At 38.4% G+C, this 19980-nt stretch overlaps 1 protein-coding gene across 4 annotated transcripts in view; it reads left to right on the top strand.

Moving 5' to 3' along the window:
* LOC131067632 (uncharacterized) overlaps positions 1-17758 on the top strand; it is a 141905-nt gene extending 124147 nt beyond the window's left edge. For all 4 annotated transcript variants that reach the window (XM_058002722.1, XM_058002721.2, XM_058002723.2 and 1 more), the window contains 2 exons: positions 16734-16810; positions 16903-17758. In XM_058002722.1, the coding sequence (XP_057858705.1) occupies positions 16734-16810; positions 16903-17022 (197 nt within the window). In that variant the 3' untranslated portion in view covers positions 17023-17758. The remainder of the gene's footprint in view (positions 1-16733; positions 16811-16902) is intronic.
* Positions 17759-19980: the final 2222 nt, after the last annotated feature.

The raw sequence follows: 19980 nt of genomic DNA, 5'->3' as shown, positions 1-19980 counted from the left end.
TTCGAGCTGCAATCCTCTACTGACCTGTGAATTTCGTCGACTGCCTTAAACACAGACTTCGTCGACAACCACCTCATCGACGCACTCTTCACCACAACACATTTGCCACCTGGAGACCACATGTCATCTCTGTCGGCATCCACCTCAGTTCACTATGTCGGTTCAGGCTTAGGCACCGACCAAAAACACTCTACCGGTATTCCCCCTATACTACCGGTTCATCTTGCCTTACCGGTTACATTAACCGGTTAACCTTAAAGCCAACTCTTCACTATTTTGTCGGTTAGGTCATGATGACCTAGACTGCACCCGCTTCAGAGTTCATCACTTCACTATGCACATCTTCATCTGATAAGAGTCCTTCACTTTGTCTCTTTGTTAGCTTACCGGTTGCCTTACCTACATGCATGCTGGACTGATATTCATTCTTCTTCACAGAGCACATATTAGTCAATTATAAATGTGCTCTCCGATTCACCTAACTTGATGCGATTTCAATCACAAACACATGCCAAAGTTATGAGCATATATTCTGAACCGCAACATCTGAATCCCCTCCAATCGTCCGTACCGATTTCTTGATTACGTCTCTATTCTTGTTTACCAATTGACAATACACCTGCCTGCATACCAGTATCACCCATGAGAATACCCTACCAACATTCTTCATTTGTCACCAACTGTGGTAACACCAATCTCCATCTGCATCCTAGTATAACTCCATGTTTGCAACTGCTAGGCCTTTCCTTCTCCTTCATTAGCCTGGACATCATTACAACTGGTTTGCCAAAGAGGCAAACTCATCACTACTTATCCTTCGTTTTCCGTCCCGATAGCTCATCATGCCTTCTCTTGTTGATCCGGTGCATATCTCTCTTTTCACACCTGAGGCATTTTTATGTTTCACTTAGGTCATCTGGTATGAGCCTTCAACCACTTGCCTTTAACTTCTTTGACTGTCTTATCTCGGAGGGTTATGATGCATTCCATGCATGTTGTGAGATAAGCTAAGTGTTGCACTCATATGACTTTCCTGGAATAGAGCAGATACATCATCAACTAGACATGACCCGATAACCTTCCACCTTGTCTTCCTTGCTATCTTGAGGCAACACACCTTCTGTCATTCTTCTCTTCATCTTGTGACAACATCTTCATCCGGTGGGAGTCCTGTTGAATGTCATCAATCAAATGGCATACCGGTTGCTTGCACTTCTTCATTAGTTCAACCTTGCTTTCTTACCGGTCACATGCTTACCGGTTGGCAACAACACACTGCCAACACATCACTCACCGGTTGACATTCATTACTTACCAGTTGACAATCTATACCGGTAACATGCTATACCGGTTGACATCAATGACAACAATACTGGTTGACGTCAATGGCAACACAATGCCAACAATCTCCCCCTTTGGCATTGTGTCAACACATGTAGTATCCAGTATACTACAGATTTCCTCTCCCCCTTTGACAACAATGGCAAAGGCGACTCACATAAGTTTCTACCGGTTGCTTCTCCCCCTTTGACCATTATACTTTGCATCCTCTCATTAAACAACACTTGAGATATAGGGCTCAGACACCAACCTAATACCAATTGTATGTACCAATCTGATACCAACTGTATATTCTCCCCCAGTGCAAGTAACTCTTCCTCTTTGGCCAGCATATGGTTCAAAAATCAAGGGATGTAAAGTTGTGAACTCCCCCTGAACCATAGATCTTAGGTCTTCTTTCCCTGTCAGGTTGTAAACCAGGGCTCCAATCTGCACCTTGTACCGGTAGAGCTGAGCAAGTATGATCTACAAATGATCATCCACTACCATGATGTACATCACAACCTGTGATATAATCTGTCATGACCACAATGCCATAGTCATTCATGTTAACTATCAAACCGGTTGGCCCATAACGATGCATGCCCATGAGGTTGACTACCGAACCAACACATTTTTAATTCAGGACCTTTCAATGTCACTTAAGACATAATTTGATTAGTTCAAGCCACAAGAGTCACTGCAAAGATCCCATAATTCATTGACTCACATAATTTGCAGTACCGTTGATATTCATACTGGTAACATACTATACATATCGGTTTGCTATACCGGACCAATATCTCTACCGGGACATCTTATCCACTCAACTGCATCTTCCTGAATCAAAAGCCTCTATTACCATTTTTTGTCCATTTACACTAGTAGCAGTAATCCATCTCACATATGTAGATGTGTAGCCAAGGCACCAACTACACACACACTGCCATCTCATCTTTTCCCTTATACCGGTAGCAACCCATTCTTTCATTTGTCCTTTTCAAAGTTGGGGGTGAATGATGTGATCTATATGTAGCTCCCCCTAAAGTCCTGCATCTCCTTTAAGCCTTAGGAGATATCACCTGTGCATTGAACGCAGAGTGCCTGCCCATGGTTGTATTCTCTTGCTTCTTTCTCCATACCTGCTTGATCTCCCTCCTTTTCTCATTTGCAGCCTTGGGAGTAGTGTTAATTTGCCTCTGCTGATTGGTCCTTGCTCCAAAAACATTGCTGTAGTAGCATATTGTGTTCATGCCAACTAGGTGATCATGGGATCTTTTATCAAACCGGTTTGATCTTCTTCTCCTGATCATGCTATTGTAGCCAACTACCGGAACCGGTAGATTTCTTGATCTTGCAGGAACACTCCTCCTTTTGTTCCATGCAGGTCTTTGATTCTCATACATTCTATTATCTCTTCCATGCCGACCATAGTTGCTATACCTTGCAATTTTGTTGGAAGAGAAAGTGGAAGGGCTGCCATATGTCTGAGGCTTCTTTCTGCATTCATGACTTCTATGGCCAAATCCATTGCATCTTTGACAAACTTAATTGTTATTCCTAGGAAAAGCATTTTGTCTATTCCTAGACCTCATTTTACATTCATCTGCTCTATGGCCATATTCTTTACATGAAAAACAGGAATTGAAGAAAGAGGGCTTATAACTTATAAATTTATTCTGCCAAGCATGAGCTTGCCTTGCAGGCTCGTTTCCTCCATTCCTTCTTCCTTTGTTGTTGATCCTGGAATGCTCATGTACAACAAACATATGTCTTGGCCTTCTCCTATTCTCAGTTTTGTGTGCAGCAACATTTCTTTGTCTTTTACCGACAGGAGGTCTTCTAGGCTATCTTCTTATGTTCTTATTTCTGATGAAACCACCTTCATTCAGCTTGCTTTTTCCTTTTGGATCAGCATTGTTCCTCCTTGCAGCACCGGTCTTCATCCTCATGTCTTCACCTGTTGTAGTTAGGTCTATCTTCCTTCTTGGAACAATTCTGACAGTGAAGGTCCGTCCTTTGTTATTTCCACTTCAGGACACAAACTGAATTTCTTTGTTGGAGGTATCCTTGCTTGTAGAGCATTTGTCGGCATCACATCCAATTCCTTCGGTATCCTTGGAGTGTTTTTGTTTGCTCAACATTTTATCTAGAGCTTCAGAGCTGCTATCATACCGAATCCTCACCTTGAGCTCATCCTGGCACTTCTCAAGGTCTTTTCTGAGATTCTCCATTTCATCTTTTTGCTTCTGACATTCTTTGTCCTTGGCCTCTAGCTCTGATGCTAAATCTTTACACCTGCATTTCTTGTTGCCCAGATCTAATTTTGATTCTACATTCATCCTTTTAGCATCATCCATTTGTGCTTTCAGATTGGCAATGGTTGACTCTAACTCTTGAAGACTTTTGAACTACTGGTCTTGTTCCACAATAGCAGCGTTCATGAACATCTTGTATTCTTTTCTTACTCAACTAAGCTCCTTGAGAGCACTTACAAGTTCTCCTTCAAGATCAACGTGAGCCTCAACTTCTTCTTCATCTTCTTCATCACTACCAAACACATCTCGCTGGTAGGATTGATCTGTGTTATCCCTTTTTGATGTGTGCGTCTCACTTTCTATCTCTTGAGCCATGAAGAGATGGGTTTCTTCTTCATCATTGCTGCAACTGCTAACCGAACTAGATTTATCATCGGTATACTCATGTGTTCCATTTCTCTTCTTGCTCTCACAATCCGGTTCAGCAGGGGTAGGTTCATTACCATACAACTTCTTCAATTAGTCCCACAAACTCTTTGCAGACTTGCTCTTATCCACCTGTGAAGAAACATCACTGGAAAGTCCACTGAGTATAGCTTTCATGGAATCAACATTGTACTTAGATCTTCTTTCAGCTTCAGGAGCGGTGGGAGGACTAACAGGACTAGAGAGACCATTAACAACTGACATCCAGACATCATAGCCTAAAGAGGATAGGTAGACTTCCATTCTACAACTCCAAATAAAATAGTCTGACCCATTAAACACCGGAGTAGGGATTGACTCAAATTTAACCATTGTGTTCTAAAAACTAGAATTTACCCAAGCTGGAAAAAGCTTATCTAACTGAGAACCTAGGCTCTGATACCAATTGTAGAACACAAGATGCCACTGATAGGGGGGGCTGAATATACCAAGACTAAGTGAATATACCAGTGAGACAAGGAAGAGATTAAGATGCAAGCACACACAAATGCAAATCACATTACATCGAATATACGAGGAAAACCTAATATGGGAAAAACCTCGGTGAGAAATGTTGTTGGAGTCTAATGCTCCAATCCAGCCTCACAATGAACAATTGTATTACAATGTTTAGGGCACCAACCCAAGGAGCACCAACCCCTACTGATTGAGGGCACCAACCCAAGGAGCACAAACCCGTGCTGATCTAGGGTACCAACCCCTGCACTAAGCACCAACTCAGTGATATACAATGAATGTAATCAATACGATAGTAATAACCTAGTTACAAATGAGTTTTTTAACCCTGCAATTAATTCTCTCTGTTAGTTTTACTCCTCTTCCAGTTCAATCCTTCTCTGCTCTCTACTAGTTCTTTACTCACCCTCTTTCTAATTCCCCTCCTGCTTTGCTTTTGCCTTGCCGGATTTCCTCTTACACTATTTCTTTACCAGTTGACATCAATGACAACAATACTGGTTGACATCAATGGCAGCACAATGCCAACAATCTCCCCCTTTGGCATTGTGTCAACACATGTAGTATTTGGTATACTTCAAATTTCCTCTCCCCCTTTGACAACAATGGCAAAGGCGACTCACAGAACTTTCTACCGGTTGCTTCTCCCCCTTTGACCATTATACTCTGCATCCTCTCATTAAACAACACTTCAGATATAGGGCTCAGACACCAACCTGATACCAATTGTATGTACCAATCTGATACCAACTGTATATTCTCCCCCTGTGTAGGTAACTCTTCCTCTTTGGCCAACATATGGTTCAAAAATCAAGGGATGTAAAGTTGTGAACTCCCCCTGAACCATAGATCTTAGGTCTTCTTTCCCTGTCAGGTCGTAAACCAGGGCTCCAATCTGCACCTTGTACCGGTAGAGCTGAGCAAGTATGATCTACAGATGATCATCCACTACCATGATGTACATCACAACCTGTGATATAATCTGTCATGACCACAATGCCATAGTCTTTCATGTTAACTATCAAACCGGTTGGCCCATAAAACACTCTACTGGTATTCATGCTATACTCTACCGGTATTCATGCTATTCATGTTAACTGTGTCGGTTCAGGCTTAGGCACTGACCAAAAACACTCTACCGGTATTCATGCTATACTACCAGTTCATCTTGCCTTGCCGGTTAACCTTCAAGCCAACTCTTCACTATTCTGTTGGTTAGGTCATGATGACCTAGACTGCACCCAATTCAAAGTTCATCACTTCACTATGCACATCTCCATTTGGTAAGAGTCCTTTACTTTGTCTCTTTGTTAGCTTACCGGTTGCCTTACCTACCTGCATGTTGGACCGGTATTCATTCTTCTTCACAGAGCACATATTAGTCATTTATAAATGTTCTCTTCGGTTCACCTAACTTGATGCGATTTCAATCACAAACACATGCCAAAGGTATGAGCATATACTCTGAACCACAACATGTGAATCCTCTCCAATCGTCCGTACCAGTTGCTTGATTACCTTTTTGTTCTTGTTTACCGGTTGACAATACTCCTGCCTGCATGCTATTATCACCCATGAGAATACCTTCCCAATATTCTTCAATTGTCACCAACTGTGGTAACACCAATCTCCATTTGCATCTTGGTATAACTCCATGTTTGCAACTGCTAGACCTTTCCTTCTCCTTCATTAGCCCGGACATCATCTCAACTGGTTTGCCAAAGAGGCAAACTCATCACTACTTATCCTTCTTTTTATGTCCCGGTAGCTCATCATGCCTTCTCTTGTTGATCAGGTGCGTAGCTCTCTTTTCACACGCTTGAGGCATCTTTATGTTTCACTTAGGTCATCCGGTATAAGCCTTCAACCACCTGCCTTTAACTTCTTTGACCGTCTTATCCCAGAGGGTTATGATGCATTCCATGCATGTTGTGAGATAAGCTAAGTATTACCACTAACAGGTGGGAGTAGATGGACAGTTGCACTCAATCTGCCAAACACCTAGTGGTTGTGGATCCTTGTCACTTGCTTGCCAATAACTGGTTGGAACTGGTTGTCATTACATTGCGCTCTCTGCTTCCGGTATTGCACTCATATGACTTTCCTAGAATAGAGCAGATACATCATCAACTAGACATATGACCCTGTAACCTTCCACCTTGTCTTCCTTGCTATCTTGAGGCAGCACACTTTTTGTCATTCTTCTCTTCATCCTTTGACAGGATCTTCATCCGGTGGGATTCCTGATGAATGTGAGTAGAGAACCGACAAAAAATAAAAGCAGTAAGATGGAGAAGAGTGAAACCAGTAAAGAGATAGTGTGAGTAAGAGGAAATCTGGCAAGGCAAAAGCAGAGCAGGAGGGGAATCAAAAAGAGAGGGTGAATAGAGAACCAGTAGAGAATAGAGAAGGATTGAACCGGAAGAGAAGAGTAAAATGGGCAGAGAGAAATAATTGCAAGGGTTAGAGAACTCATTTGTGACCGGGTTATTACTATTGTGTTGATTACATTCATTGTATATCACTGAGTTGGTGCTCCTTGGGTTGGTGCCCCAAACATTGTAATACAATTGTTCATTGTGAGGTTAGATTGAAGCAGTAGACTCCATCAAATTTTCTCACCGAGGTTTTTCCCACAACAACTTTTCTCATAGAGGTTTTTCCCACATTGGGTTTTTCTCGTATATCTGGTGTTATGTGATGTGCCTGTGTGTGCTTGCATCTTAATCTCTTCCTTGTCTCACCGGTATATTCACTTAGCCTTGGAATTGCTAACCGGTACACAGTCAGATTTAAAAGATTGAAAATATTGATAACCACCGATTCACCCCCCCCTCTCAGTGGCATCTTATGTTCTACATGCTCCTTGCCTTGTGTGTGAGCATTGTCCATATTCATTGTTGTCTCCCTATGTACCCTATCAAAGCTTAAATTGCCATAACAGAGTCCTCGCTGAGTTGTCCGTGAAAGGGTTTCACAAAACTGTGAAATAAACAAACAAATCAAACAACATCTTTTGTCATAATTTATTTTCTCTTACGTCCATCACTAACTCTCGTGAGTTAGGTATTGAGTACATATTGCCAAAGTTAAGTGTCAACCCGAAGTCAAATTTGTCACGACAACCTTATGAACTTAAACACACGTGGCTTTACTGATTTGTCATCAAGGACAAAAATGAATCAACAAACTCCCCCTTTGTCTTTGATGGCAAAAAAACTAACCATCAAAACAAATGGAAAAACAATCTTTCTTGTTCAAAATTTTCAATTCAACAAAGATATCAATTGCAATGTCCAGTGTAAAAAAAAACTGATGAAGTGTGCCAATGAGACCAACCAATGAATCTGCCAATTGAAAATATATCAAAGAATATTGATGGCAAATATAGAACCAACGTCAATAGCCAAGTGTGCTGAAACACAAAATACCAATGTATGCCAATATCAACTGTTAGAACCAAATGCCAATTGTCAACTGTCAGATCAACTGCCAGATCAGAACCAATTCAAATGATGAATGCCAACACAAAATACCAATGTATGCCAATATCAACTGTCAGAACCATATGCCAATATCAACTGTCAGAACCAAATGCCATTTGTCAACTATCAGATCAATTGCCAGATCAGAACCAATTCAAATGATGAATGCCAACACAAAATACCAATGTATGCCAATATGAACTGTCAGAAGAACTGCCAGATCAGAACCAATTCAAATGATGAATGCCATAATACCTACCAACATCATGTTGTTTTCTCCCCCTTTTTGTCATCAAGGACAAAGAGGATTGAACCTGGAGCTAGCATGAAAGCTCCCCCATACGTCAGAAGGATCAGTCATTAATAAAAGATTGAGAGTAGACTCCCAACCTATCATGTAACCGAGCAAATTGCTCTTTGGGAAGAGCTTTAGTAAATATATCTGCAACCTGTGCTTGTGACGAAACATGAATGAGCTTGACCTCATTTGAGGAAACTTGGTCCCTTAAATATTGCAATTTTAAAGCAATATGCTTCGTACGAGCATGCATGACAAGATTCTTTGAAATCTGAATGGCACTAGTATTATCACAAAATATAGACATTGGTTTAGATACAGTAATGCCTAAATCAGATAACTGGTAGGACATCCACAACAACTGTGTACAGCAAGCAGTAGCTGCAATATATTCAGATTCAGCAGTGGACAAAGTTATGCAGTCCTGCTTTTTGCTATGCCACACAACTAACCTGTCTCCAAGGAAAAATGCTACACCACTGGTGCTATGTTGATCATCAACACATCCACCCCAGTTAGCATCAGTATAAGTAAAATCATCATGTTTTGGATACCACAAACCATAATCAAGAGTTCCTTGTATATACTTGAATACACGTTTGACAGCGTTAAGATGAGATTCTCTAGGAGCCGACTGATACCTAGAAACCAAACGCTTGCATCAAATCTGGTCTAGATGCAGTAAGATACAATAGGCTACCTATCATGGATCTATACTCCCTTTGGTCAACAAGGGGCGAGTCATCCACTTTGACCAACTTGCATCCTGTTTCCAAAGGTGTGCCAACAGGGTTACATTGATCCATTTGAAACCGCTTCAACATTTCTTTAGCATATTTTACTTGAGATATAAAGAGCCCATGATCAAGTTGAGACACTTGTATTCCCAAGAAAAATTTGAGAGGTCCTAACATAGACATTTCAAATTCGGATTCCATAATAGTTGAAAAACTTTTAGATCATTATTAACATCTTTTGTATACTGTGTGCTATCAACACTTCCTTTAGTAAAGCCTTTTGAAATTAAGTAGGAGTCAAGTCTAGCATACCAAGCACAAGGTGCTTGTTTAAGACCATATAATGCTTTTCGTAACCTGTACACATGACCTGGAAATTCAGAAGATTCAAAACCTTCTGGTTGCTCCATATAAACCTCTTCTTCAAGATAACCATTTAAGAATGCAGTTTTAACATCTATTTGGTAAACTGTGAACGTTTTATGCGAGGCATATGCAAGAAACATTCGAATAGATTCTAAACGAGCCACAGGAGCAAAAGTTTCACCAAAATCTATACCCTCTTGCTGAGCATATCCCTTACACACAAACCTTGCCTTATTTCTTATCACTTTTCTTGACTCATCTAGTTTGTTCCTGAAAATCCATTTCTGCCAATCACATTTTTGTCAACAGGACGAGGAACAAGTTCCCAAGTTTTGTTTTTCTCGATTTGATTGATTTCTTCTTTCATGGCATTTAACCAAGATTGATTATTTAGAGCTTCAGAGACATTTTGTGGTTCAAAATCAGTTATGAGACAGAAGTGTTCGGCCATTTGAGCCTGTTCTGCATGTTTTGCCTTTCCACGAGTCAGTATGCCAGCATTTTTGTCACCAATGACAAGTGTGTCAGGATGCCTTTTAGAAATAATTCTGGAAGGTGTTTTTGAAGGTACATCTGTGCTAATATCAGTAAGTTCCTCATCTTTGTTCGGACTAGGTTCAACTTGTTTAGGATCAACAGTTTCAACAGAAGTTGAAGTATTTCCAAAATCTAGATCTGATTCTTCTTCAATATTCAAACCATTTATTATCATATTTAGATTTTCATCAAAAATAACATTTACAGAGTCGACCACTTTATTCAGCCGTTTATTAAAGCATTTGTAAGCCTTACTATTTGAGGAATAGCCAAGAAAAATGCCTTCATCAGATTTTGACTGAAAACTATCCAAATTATCAGTGTCATTTTTAACATAGCACTTACAACCAAAAATTCCAAAGTGTTTAACAGAAGCAGTTTTTCCATGCCATAATTCATAAGGGGTACATGCAGTTCTAACTCTGATTTGAACTCTGTTAAGAATATAAACAGCAGTATGTACTGCCTCTTTCCAGAACTTATCAGGTAAGCTTGACTCATTTAACATAGTCCTAGCCATTTCTTTTACTGTTCTATTTTTCCTTTCGACCACTCCATTCTGTTGTGGTGTACGTGCTGCAGAATATTGCCTTTTGATACCATGTTTTTCAAATATTCGACAAAGTCTTGAGAGGTAAATTCACCTCCTCTATCCGATCTTAAACATTTTAATTTTAGATCAGTCTCTCTTTCAACCATTTTTCTGAAAACTTTGAACCTATTAAATGCTTCTGATTTGTTTTTGAGAAAGGTAACCCAAACCATCCTGGTATAGTCATCTACAAACAACATGAAGTATTTTTCTCCATTTAAGGATTGAGTCTTAGTTGGACCACACAAATCTGTATGAATCAACTCTAAAGGTCTTGATGACAAGAATTCTTTTGTCTTGAATGATGATTTGGTTTGTTTGCCTTTAATGCACTCACTACAAACTGTATTTGCAGGTTTACTAATTAGAGGTAAACCTCTAACATTTTCATGCTTACTAATTCTGACTATATTGCCAAAGTTCACATGCCCAAATCTTTTATGCCATAGCCAGTTTTCATCTACATGGCTCATAAGACACATGCCTGTAGATTGCTCTTGACTTGTGGAGTCTGAAAGATTATACACATTTCCAGGTGTTCTAAAACCATTTGCTACTGTTTTCCCAGATTTCTTCTTAATAGTACATCCATAAGCATTAAACATGACCTAATACCCGCTATCACATATCTGACTGATGCTTAGTAAGCTATATTTCAAACCTTCCACATAATAAACATCATTTATCGGAGTATTGTTGTTTATCATCATAGTACCAGTTCCAGTTATATAAAGTCCAGTGTTGTCTCCAAATTTAACAAAGCCTCCTGGATGATCCCTTAAGTTTAAGAACTTGCTTTTGTCCCCTGTCATATGATGGGAACACCCACTATCTAACACCTAGATAGCAGATTTTGTAGAAATGAATGCTGTTTGAACAAGCATAGTCTGTTCTAGCTTTGGTCTCCAAACCTGTTTAGGTTGTTTAAACTTCTTACAATGATTAGAGGTGTGTCCATATTGATAGCATGCAAAACACCTTGTGTTTCTTAAGAAACCAAAACCCTGTTTGTATCCATAAGCGGAATTTTTTGCAAATCTGCAGGTATTCACTTTGTGTCCAAACAAATGACAAAAGTGACAACAACCATGAAAGAATCTATTATTCAAAAACTGATTACTGTTTGCTATGATAGTGTTTTGATATGATGTTTCACCGTTTTCAGCAGTATTTTCAGATTGTTTTTGACTGTCAAGAACATACACTTGTTCCTTTAGTTTTCTGATCTCTACATCTTTCTCATCAATAAGACATTTTTGAGTTTCAATGACCTTATTTGTATTTGCTAGATCCAGTTGCAGAATTTGACTAGAATTTTCATAGGCATTAACAAGTTTTTTGAGTCGTTTCACTTCTTGAGGAGCACAAGGCAATTCCTCTTCAAAATTAACTTTATTTAATTCAATATCAAAATCTGTTTCTGGTTTTTCAGAACAGATCTTAATGGGTTCAATATCAAAAGCGTTTCACAATTATCACCATTTAACTCATCAGAGTCATCATCAAACTCTTCTTTTGTCATGAGACTTTTCTTTTTAATAAATTTTTTACTAGGATTCCAAGGTTTTTTGAAAGACTTTTCTAACTTCTCATCATCTTTGCTTAGATCTAGATACGGACATTTTGCGGCAAAATGTCCAGTTTTGCCACAACCAAAACACTTAAACTTCCTTGAAACTTTTTCTTAAGTTTTCTGACAAGTAATGCTTCAAAGACATCAGAGAGTTCAGACTCACTATCCTCATGTTTCTCAACTTTGAAAGCCGTTTCAGTAGAGGTTGAAGGAACATTTCCAATCCTCATTTCATATGCTGTAAGTATGCTTTGAAGTTTGTGAACAGTCATTTTAGAAAAGTGTTTCTTTCAAGAGCAAAAATTTTAGTTTCAAATTTAGGCAATAATGTTCTAATGACCTTAGCAACTACATCATGTTCATCAATTTCTTCTCCAAGGCCCTTTCGAGCATTAACAATTTCATCAATTCGTAGAAAATAAGCTGCTATTGATTCATCATTATTCATTTTTAAAGAATCAAACTGTGTTTTCAAAGCAATCAATTTAGATTCTCTCACTTTCTCATCACCTTGGTAAATGGATTCAAGATTTGTCCATACCTCATTCGCTGATTTAAAGTACATAACTTTAACAAAGACCTCCTTTGATAACCCGCAAAGTAGTGCAAAGCGAGCACGTTTATCCAACTCAAATTTTGCCTTTTCATCTGCATCAGTAGGCACAGCAGAAGGTATAGTGTATTTGCTAGCCACTACCTCCCACATTTTAATATCAAGAGAATCAATGAAAGCTTCCATTTTAACTTTCCAAGGAGGGTAATCAGTGCCATCAAACAGAGGCGCTCTGGTGAGCGAAGCACCCTCATTTTGAGCCATCTCTTTCAAGTACCAGAATCAGTCCTAGGGCAAACCTAAAAGACTCCTATGCTTTGATACCAATTGTTGAAAGCAGATGTACTCTGAGAGGGGGAGGGGGTGAATCAGAGTACTTTGAACTTTGAAATACACCAAATTAATATGCTTTTTAAGATTTGAATAAGCTTTACAAAACAGAGACAGAGAGCAGAATTGTACAAATGTAGCAATATGTTTGAGAGTGATTTGCCAAGATAAGAAAACTGAAACAGAAATAGGACTAAGATAAATATCAGAGCATTAACACAAAAGTAATAAACTTGACACGATTTTGTGCTGAGTGGAAACCCTCAAGATCCAACCAGATCTTGTCACAGGGAGAAAACCACTCAGTTATTGTATTAACCAGTCCAAAAATCCAAGATTACATCCAGTTTAGCAGCCCTGCTGCAAGGAGTCCAACTCCTAACCTTCCAATGAAAATCAACAAGATCTATGATAGTATATTTGCAATTTTGCAGGCTATACAATCACAGATTTTTATTAGAGTCTATAAGATATTCAACTTTATTTTCACAACAAAAATCCCATCTAACAATGCCATTTCATATCCATTTATAAACACTATGCATGTATAGATGTATGTGCAGTCACAACAAAAAACTGTTTCCAATAACATCCTGGTATACCTGTTAGGGTTTAAAATAAATTTCATTTTACAACTTTGTTTAACTTCAACAAACTACCATGAAAAAATCTGTTTCTTCCCGTAGATAAACTTTCCTCCTTAAAGTCAAGGAGATACTCAAAACTGTCAACTGTCAACAACAAATCATAAACTTTTTGCAATAACAAATCACAAGGATTTACCAGTAGTTACCGAAAGTCACGGTTAAGCACCCTTTCAAAGCTTAAACTGCCGTAACAGAGTCCTCGCTGAGTTGCCCGTGAAAGGGTTTCACAAAAATGTGAAATAAACAAACAAATCAAACAACATCCTTTGTCATAATTTATTTTCTCTTACGTCCATCACTAACTCTCGTGAGTTAGGTATTGAGTATATATTACCAAAGTTAAGTGTCAACCCGAAGTCAAATTTGTCACGACAACCTTATGAACTTAAACACACGTGGCTTTACTGATTTGTCATCAAGGAAAAAAATGAATCAACAATATTTTCTCTGGATAATCAAATGAGGAGCCAAACCCCTGTATATATAGCTTTTCAAGTCTAGAATTCAAATGAAATTGCCTCCAAATTTACCTCTTTCATATTGCATTTTGTTTCAAGTGGTGGACCCAAGTATGGCGCCCACTTCCTAAGTCAAAAATCGCGCCTAAGAGAGGACCACGATTTTGGCATAAAATAAACTTTGATGTATAAAATAAAGTCTCCTTTCAATTATCCAATAATTCGCCTAGGCAGACTTAGGAAGAAAATCACATTATGCACAATTCCCCATATCATCAATCAGTAATAAAATAATTAAATTTTAAACCTTAGGATAAGGAAATAATATTAAATTAAATCGCTTATAACTCCAATTCTGATTATCAGCAAAATCCAGGATGAGGCCGAGCAATGAGGATCACTAAACTGTGTTGGATCAGGACCATATCCAGGACTGCCAAAAATAGAATCGCCCAAACTGCCACTTACTAAAAGTAGTAAGTCAAGAAATACTGCTCCGAAAATTGTGATCTTCACACCTAGAGAAAGAGCTTGGTGAGTTTAGTAACACCACACCATCCAGACAGCCAAACCCTAACTTACTTATAATAGTAAGTCCACATTCCACCCCTGACAAGCTTGATTAGAACTCCACAGAAGATGGAAACCCTAATTTCTCCTTTCCACATAGCCTATGGGTCTCTGGAATAGGCCAATGGACCACTGAATGCATCATCACAAGGAAGGGGACATTACAAGGAGGCCTTCGAGGTCATTGAGGATGATGAGGATTTGCTGTTGGACCTCCTGCTTGAGGTCAGATTGTTGGGCATTTGTCTTGGTGTTCCTACGATGCTTAGGCATGTTCTTGCATTGGTTGAGCTTTTTCTCACTAGGGGTCCTGGTCTAGATAAGGGGTTCCTTCCCTTGGTGTTGACCTTTGCTCCCCTCCCCACATTGTCGTTTCCTTTGCGGATTGTTGAGTTCTAGTTTTTTATGCGCTTTGTTGGGGTTAGAGAGAATCCCCCACTGTGCTTTGTAAGGAATCCCTTTCCCAAGTGATGGCACCATTCCTCTTTCTGCTGATCAGATTGCTATGGATGGTGTCCTCATGTGCCTCCTCCCTTGATGCAGGAGTGCATGGTTGGAGTGGTCACCCTTTAGTGGATTTTCAAATTCTCATTTTGGCGCTTCTCTTATTGGACTCTTCTTTCTATTCTTGATGTATCGGTGGACAAATCTTTTGTAGGTTTGCATATTACTCTTATTGGGAGGTTCCTTGGTTTTAGACCAAACATTGATTTTATTTGCAGCTAGTTGTTCAAATGTTGGCTTGCTCGTGGTCTAGTTCAGGTGATAGCTTTGATGAATGAATTCCTTCCATTCTTATTCCAATCCATTGAGGCATTTCTTCATTAAAAAAGATAGTCTGCTGGTTTCAATACTTCCATGATTAATACGGTTCCTATTTGGGTTCGTCTCCTCGAGCTCATTTTGGAGTTCTAGGATGAGAGCATCTTTCATGGTATTGCTGATGGTATTGGTTAGTTCATTACCATTGACAATGTCATAAATCTAGAACAAGGTTTCTTGTTGCTAGATTTTGTCTATGTTGAAATTGATTTTTTCTTTGTATTAAGCTATGTACCAAGTTTGGTGTTTGCGAACAGGAACTTCATTATGAAACTTCTTGACTATATTCCTGCCCTGCCTTTCAAGGCCTTCGGTGATGTTTGGTTTCAAACCGCTTGATTGTCTGCTAGGTTTTGTTGTTGGTTTTGGATTATTTTCCAGCATGATTCTTTCCTCTGGTCAAAAGTATTTTCTGGTCCTTGCTGTGCCCTTTGCTTTTGTTGGTTTCAGTCTCCTTTTTGTGAGACTAGTTTCGTTCACCTTTTTGGTTGGTTTGTATTGGGTCTGGGCCTTGTTCCATTTCCTTGTTGATCTTGTTGTAAAATGTTTTGGGGTCATTTCAAAACCTATCTTTGGTTAATAGTTCCAGTCAAAAGTGTTTACCATAATTAAAACAATCAATTGACCTTATAATTCAAATAGGTCTACAAATAAAAATATTACATCCTTTATAGAGTGAATTTAAAAATAAATAAAAATCTTTCACTTCTACCTGTTATTTCCCGTGCTTGTATTATTACGAATCTGTTTGCTTACAGAACTGTATTCGTAATTTAATACATCTCATAGTAGTGGGATTGAAATGCTGGATTGATTTGTTTTGCAAACAAGCTATTCTTGAAGAATGTATACGTGAACAATGCACAATATACTGTACTTATTTGGGCAGTAGATTTAGACATATGATTAGCGAGTTTATGTCACCTTATGAACTTAAGACCCCATTTTGAAAGGCAGCTGAAGTTTTGGATGTGCCATTTAACTCCAAACTCATGATCCTAATGATAGTTTACAATAATTTCAATGATGCAATTTGTTTGCTGGTCCTTTGTGTACACTCCCAAAGCCATTTGATGACACAATGAATTTAAAAATCAATTTTATCACCAATCTCATTAATTTCATTGATGAATTTTGTTTCTTGATCCTTTGTATGTACTTCGCATTTTGAAACCCTTATATACAATAATCTCATTATGGTAATTTGTGATTTGATGTGTATTTCTTTTTTCTAAAATTTTGCAGCAATGGCTGGAAAATTTGCCAGAATAATCAATGCCGAGAGTCTAATCTTAACCCACTTTGGTGGAAAATTCACTACTGTAAGCTTTTTATTTCTCAAGATAGATCTCTAGGATATTATTATTGATCCGTTTGCATGGCATATAATCTGTCTTTGATTTTATGTAAACAGGCCAATTGTATAAATAATTCGGTGAATGCTGCAAGAAAGGCTTTTGGAAAAACTAATGTGTTGGCTGCAAGTGATTTACTTGCGGTGACAATTCGGTTCCCAGATGATGATCATGTCTAATATTCTGTTCCTACCAAAAGCTACAGGATGCATTGATCTTTGATGAAGTTTTTATTATCATCACAAGATCTTGGACCGTATATAGAGAAATTTGTTGCGAATGGGGGCTAATTGTTGCAATCAAAATAATCAAGGGGTTTTTCGACTGCAAGTTTCTGAATTATAAAGTGCTCTCAGCTTGATGTCGAAACAGAGGCATGGAAGGATTTGCTTGACAGAGATTTTTTATATTTACTTGAATCGATATATATTCTTTAAGAGGGATCTTTAAGAAGGGGTTATATGGAACCATGAGACGAACTATTTTTCTGAAATAGGGGTCCCATGAGAAGAAGAAAATTATGCTACAGGACAAAATTGAATCTGATGCAAGAAAATAAGAGCTGTTACTTTTTACAATTTAGATTTAAGCGGGCATCTTTAGGGTGGCAATCAAAAGATCATGTATGATATACAGTCTTGGGTATTATTTAAATTTGTGGGCAAAGATACAGACAGCATGCTAGGAATGCATGGAATGCTTCCATCTACCGTGCATTTCAGAGCTCAAGCTAGTTACACTGCATCTTCTCTTGTTTTTGCACTGTATCTTCCCTTGTTTTTATTTTTATTTTGAAGAATTCTTCATATAAAAGGTCCCTTTTAACCTTACATTATCCACAATTACTGTAGCAACCTTGAACGCAAAGAGTTAACCCTATATTATATGATAAGCAATCTTGCCAGAATTTAATTATATCCCAGTGTTCTTTTTTTTGTCTTATAAATTATTATAAATTCATGGGTGGCCCTTTTTAATATCAATATTTGCCGTGTGAGTTGAAATATTTTGCTTTCTTCGTTCAAAAAGCCTAATAAAACAAAACAATGTACAAAGCATAATGCAAGATGAACAATGTTGCCTCTCGTAAAATGTGTTATAAATGAAGTCACTAATGAAAACCACTTAAATTTGTTTTGTGAGGTGGATGGAAAGAATCACTAGAACCCCTAATGTTTTCGAAGTGAAATTGTTATCTTTCTTTAAGTTAAATGACATAAAAGCTTGACCTAACGATATAAGAGATGAGAAGGCTAACAGCTTACTAGTTAACTAAATTTTTTCCACAAAGTGAATAGTTCACATATATTTTCATCTGTCATGGAAGCAATTGACAGTTATGATTTTTAAAACCCATAGTCCGTAGGTCCAAGGATTATCTTTGCCTCCTAAACTTGAGATAATATGAATGCTTTGTTGGAATGAGTTGGTTGTTACAAAGCAATGCTTTTATAAGATGCGAAGTTAAATAGTTTTTTTTTATGCTACATGGAAATATGTTAGATTTTACAAGGATGGAGACAATGTTTAAAACTTAAAATGATTTCTTTTCTTTCTCTCTTCCTTTTTTTTTCCTTTTTTTAAAATTTTGTTATTTATAAATAAAGGAGTAAAAATCTATTCAAAACAAAAAGGGAGATACAACAAAAGAAGGCGAACTGCTTAGCAAAGAGAACTACAAAAGAGTTATCGAGATCAACAAGTTGATCCAACATATGAGACAACTCTGGAGATAATTGAGCCCTATTTTCAATATACCATCCCTCCATAAATTCAGAGGCCCATTTGACAAGACAATTAGCTACCCTATTCCATTCTCCAGGAACATGAAGGAAGTGAATGACTCAAAAGAATCACAAAACAAAAGAATTTGCTGAATAACCAACTGCAATTGCCAACTAACACCATCAAAGTGTTGCCGATTCAACAAAGACCCCACTATTTGGGAGTAAGATTCAACAACAATCTGTTGCTAGGGAAGAGAACAATGATGCTCCAACGGAACCAAAATAGCAAGGGCACCCCTATAGTTATTTGTATGGGAACCTTTGTAGATAGAAAAAAGAAACTGGACTTGCCTAGAACTATCAGTCCCCACTCTAATACTAGCATGCCAAGGATTGCCCCTATAAGACCCATCCATATTAATTTTCAGAACACCAAGAGGGGGGTTCTAATGACCTGTTTTAGAAATCCTTCGTAAAGGATGGTGACATCTATTCCTCATAAGCTGTCGAGCCATCTGTATACCAGGACCAAGAGCATCCCTGTGAAGAGAAAAAATAAATCGGTTACATATATCAATCTCTCCAAGAGCCACACCCCCAACAAGGTCACACTTAGCCGTAATAGTCTTTCGAAGAGTGCAAAATTTTCGACCACACGTGTTGAACATTAAACTTGACATCTTTGAAAATCCTACGATCTTGTTCCAACCAAATGTGCCAAAATAAGTGTCTTAAAGACCAGGTAACTTGAAGAAAAGGAGTGTGCATAGGAGCCTGGCTCCAACGGTCACAAAACTCAACAAGAGAAGAAACATGCCAATAGGTACGGTTAGAACAATCCCACCATGAGTGCCAAATACACCTAGCAAAGGAACACTGCAAGAAAATATGGGAGGCAGTCTCCTCAGTATTATTGCACAAAACACACCTAGAAGGTCCAAAAAAACCTCACTTACACCAATTATCCCAATTGAGACACTGGTTTTGAACCACCAACCTTAGAAAGAAGTTACATTTTGGCCAAGAAAATCTGTTCCAGATATGTTTACACAAAGGCACCTCTTCACCACCATGAATTTGACGAACAAGCTTCATGAAGTCTGCAACAATTGAACATTTCGCAGAAGAATCACTACCCCAAGCCAAAATATCCTGACCCTCCAAGGAGTTACACTCTCGGGAAACAAGAATATGACCCAACTCTTGTCGAGGGTCCTTCGAACCCCCATGTGGCCACTTAGCAGAACCCTTCCATCTATAACCAACAACCAACCCAAAGTTTTGAGTATCCTTGTAATCACCAACCATAGTCTACCCAACAACCAGAAGATATCATAAAGAGCTTGTAAATGAGGATACATAGAAAGAATAGGGGGATTACCATCCCAAGAGTCCAACTAGAAAAGAGCC

Source organism: Cryptomeria japonica, chromosome 5, assembly GCF_030272615.1.
Source record: "Cryptomeria japonica chromosome 5, Sugi_1.0, whole genome shotgun sequence".
Classification (NCBI taxonomy): domain Eukaryota; kingdom Viridiplantae; phylum Streptophyta; class Pinopsida; order Cupressales; family Cupressaceae; genus Cryptomeria; species Cryptomeria japonica.
The sequence above is the reverse complement of the archived record's forward strand: the minus strand, read 5'-3'. Positions and strand labels throughout refer to the sequence as shown.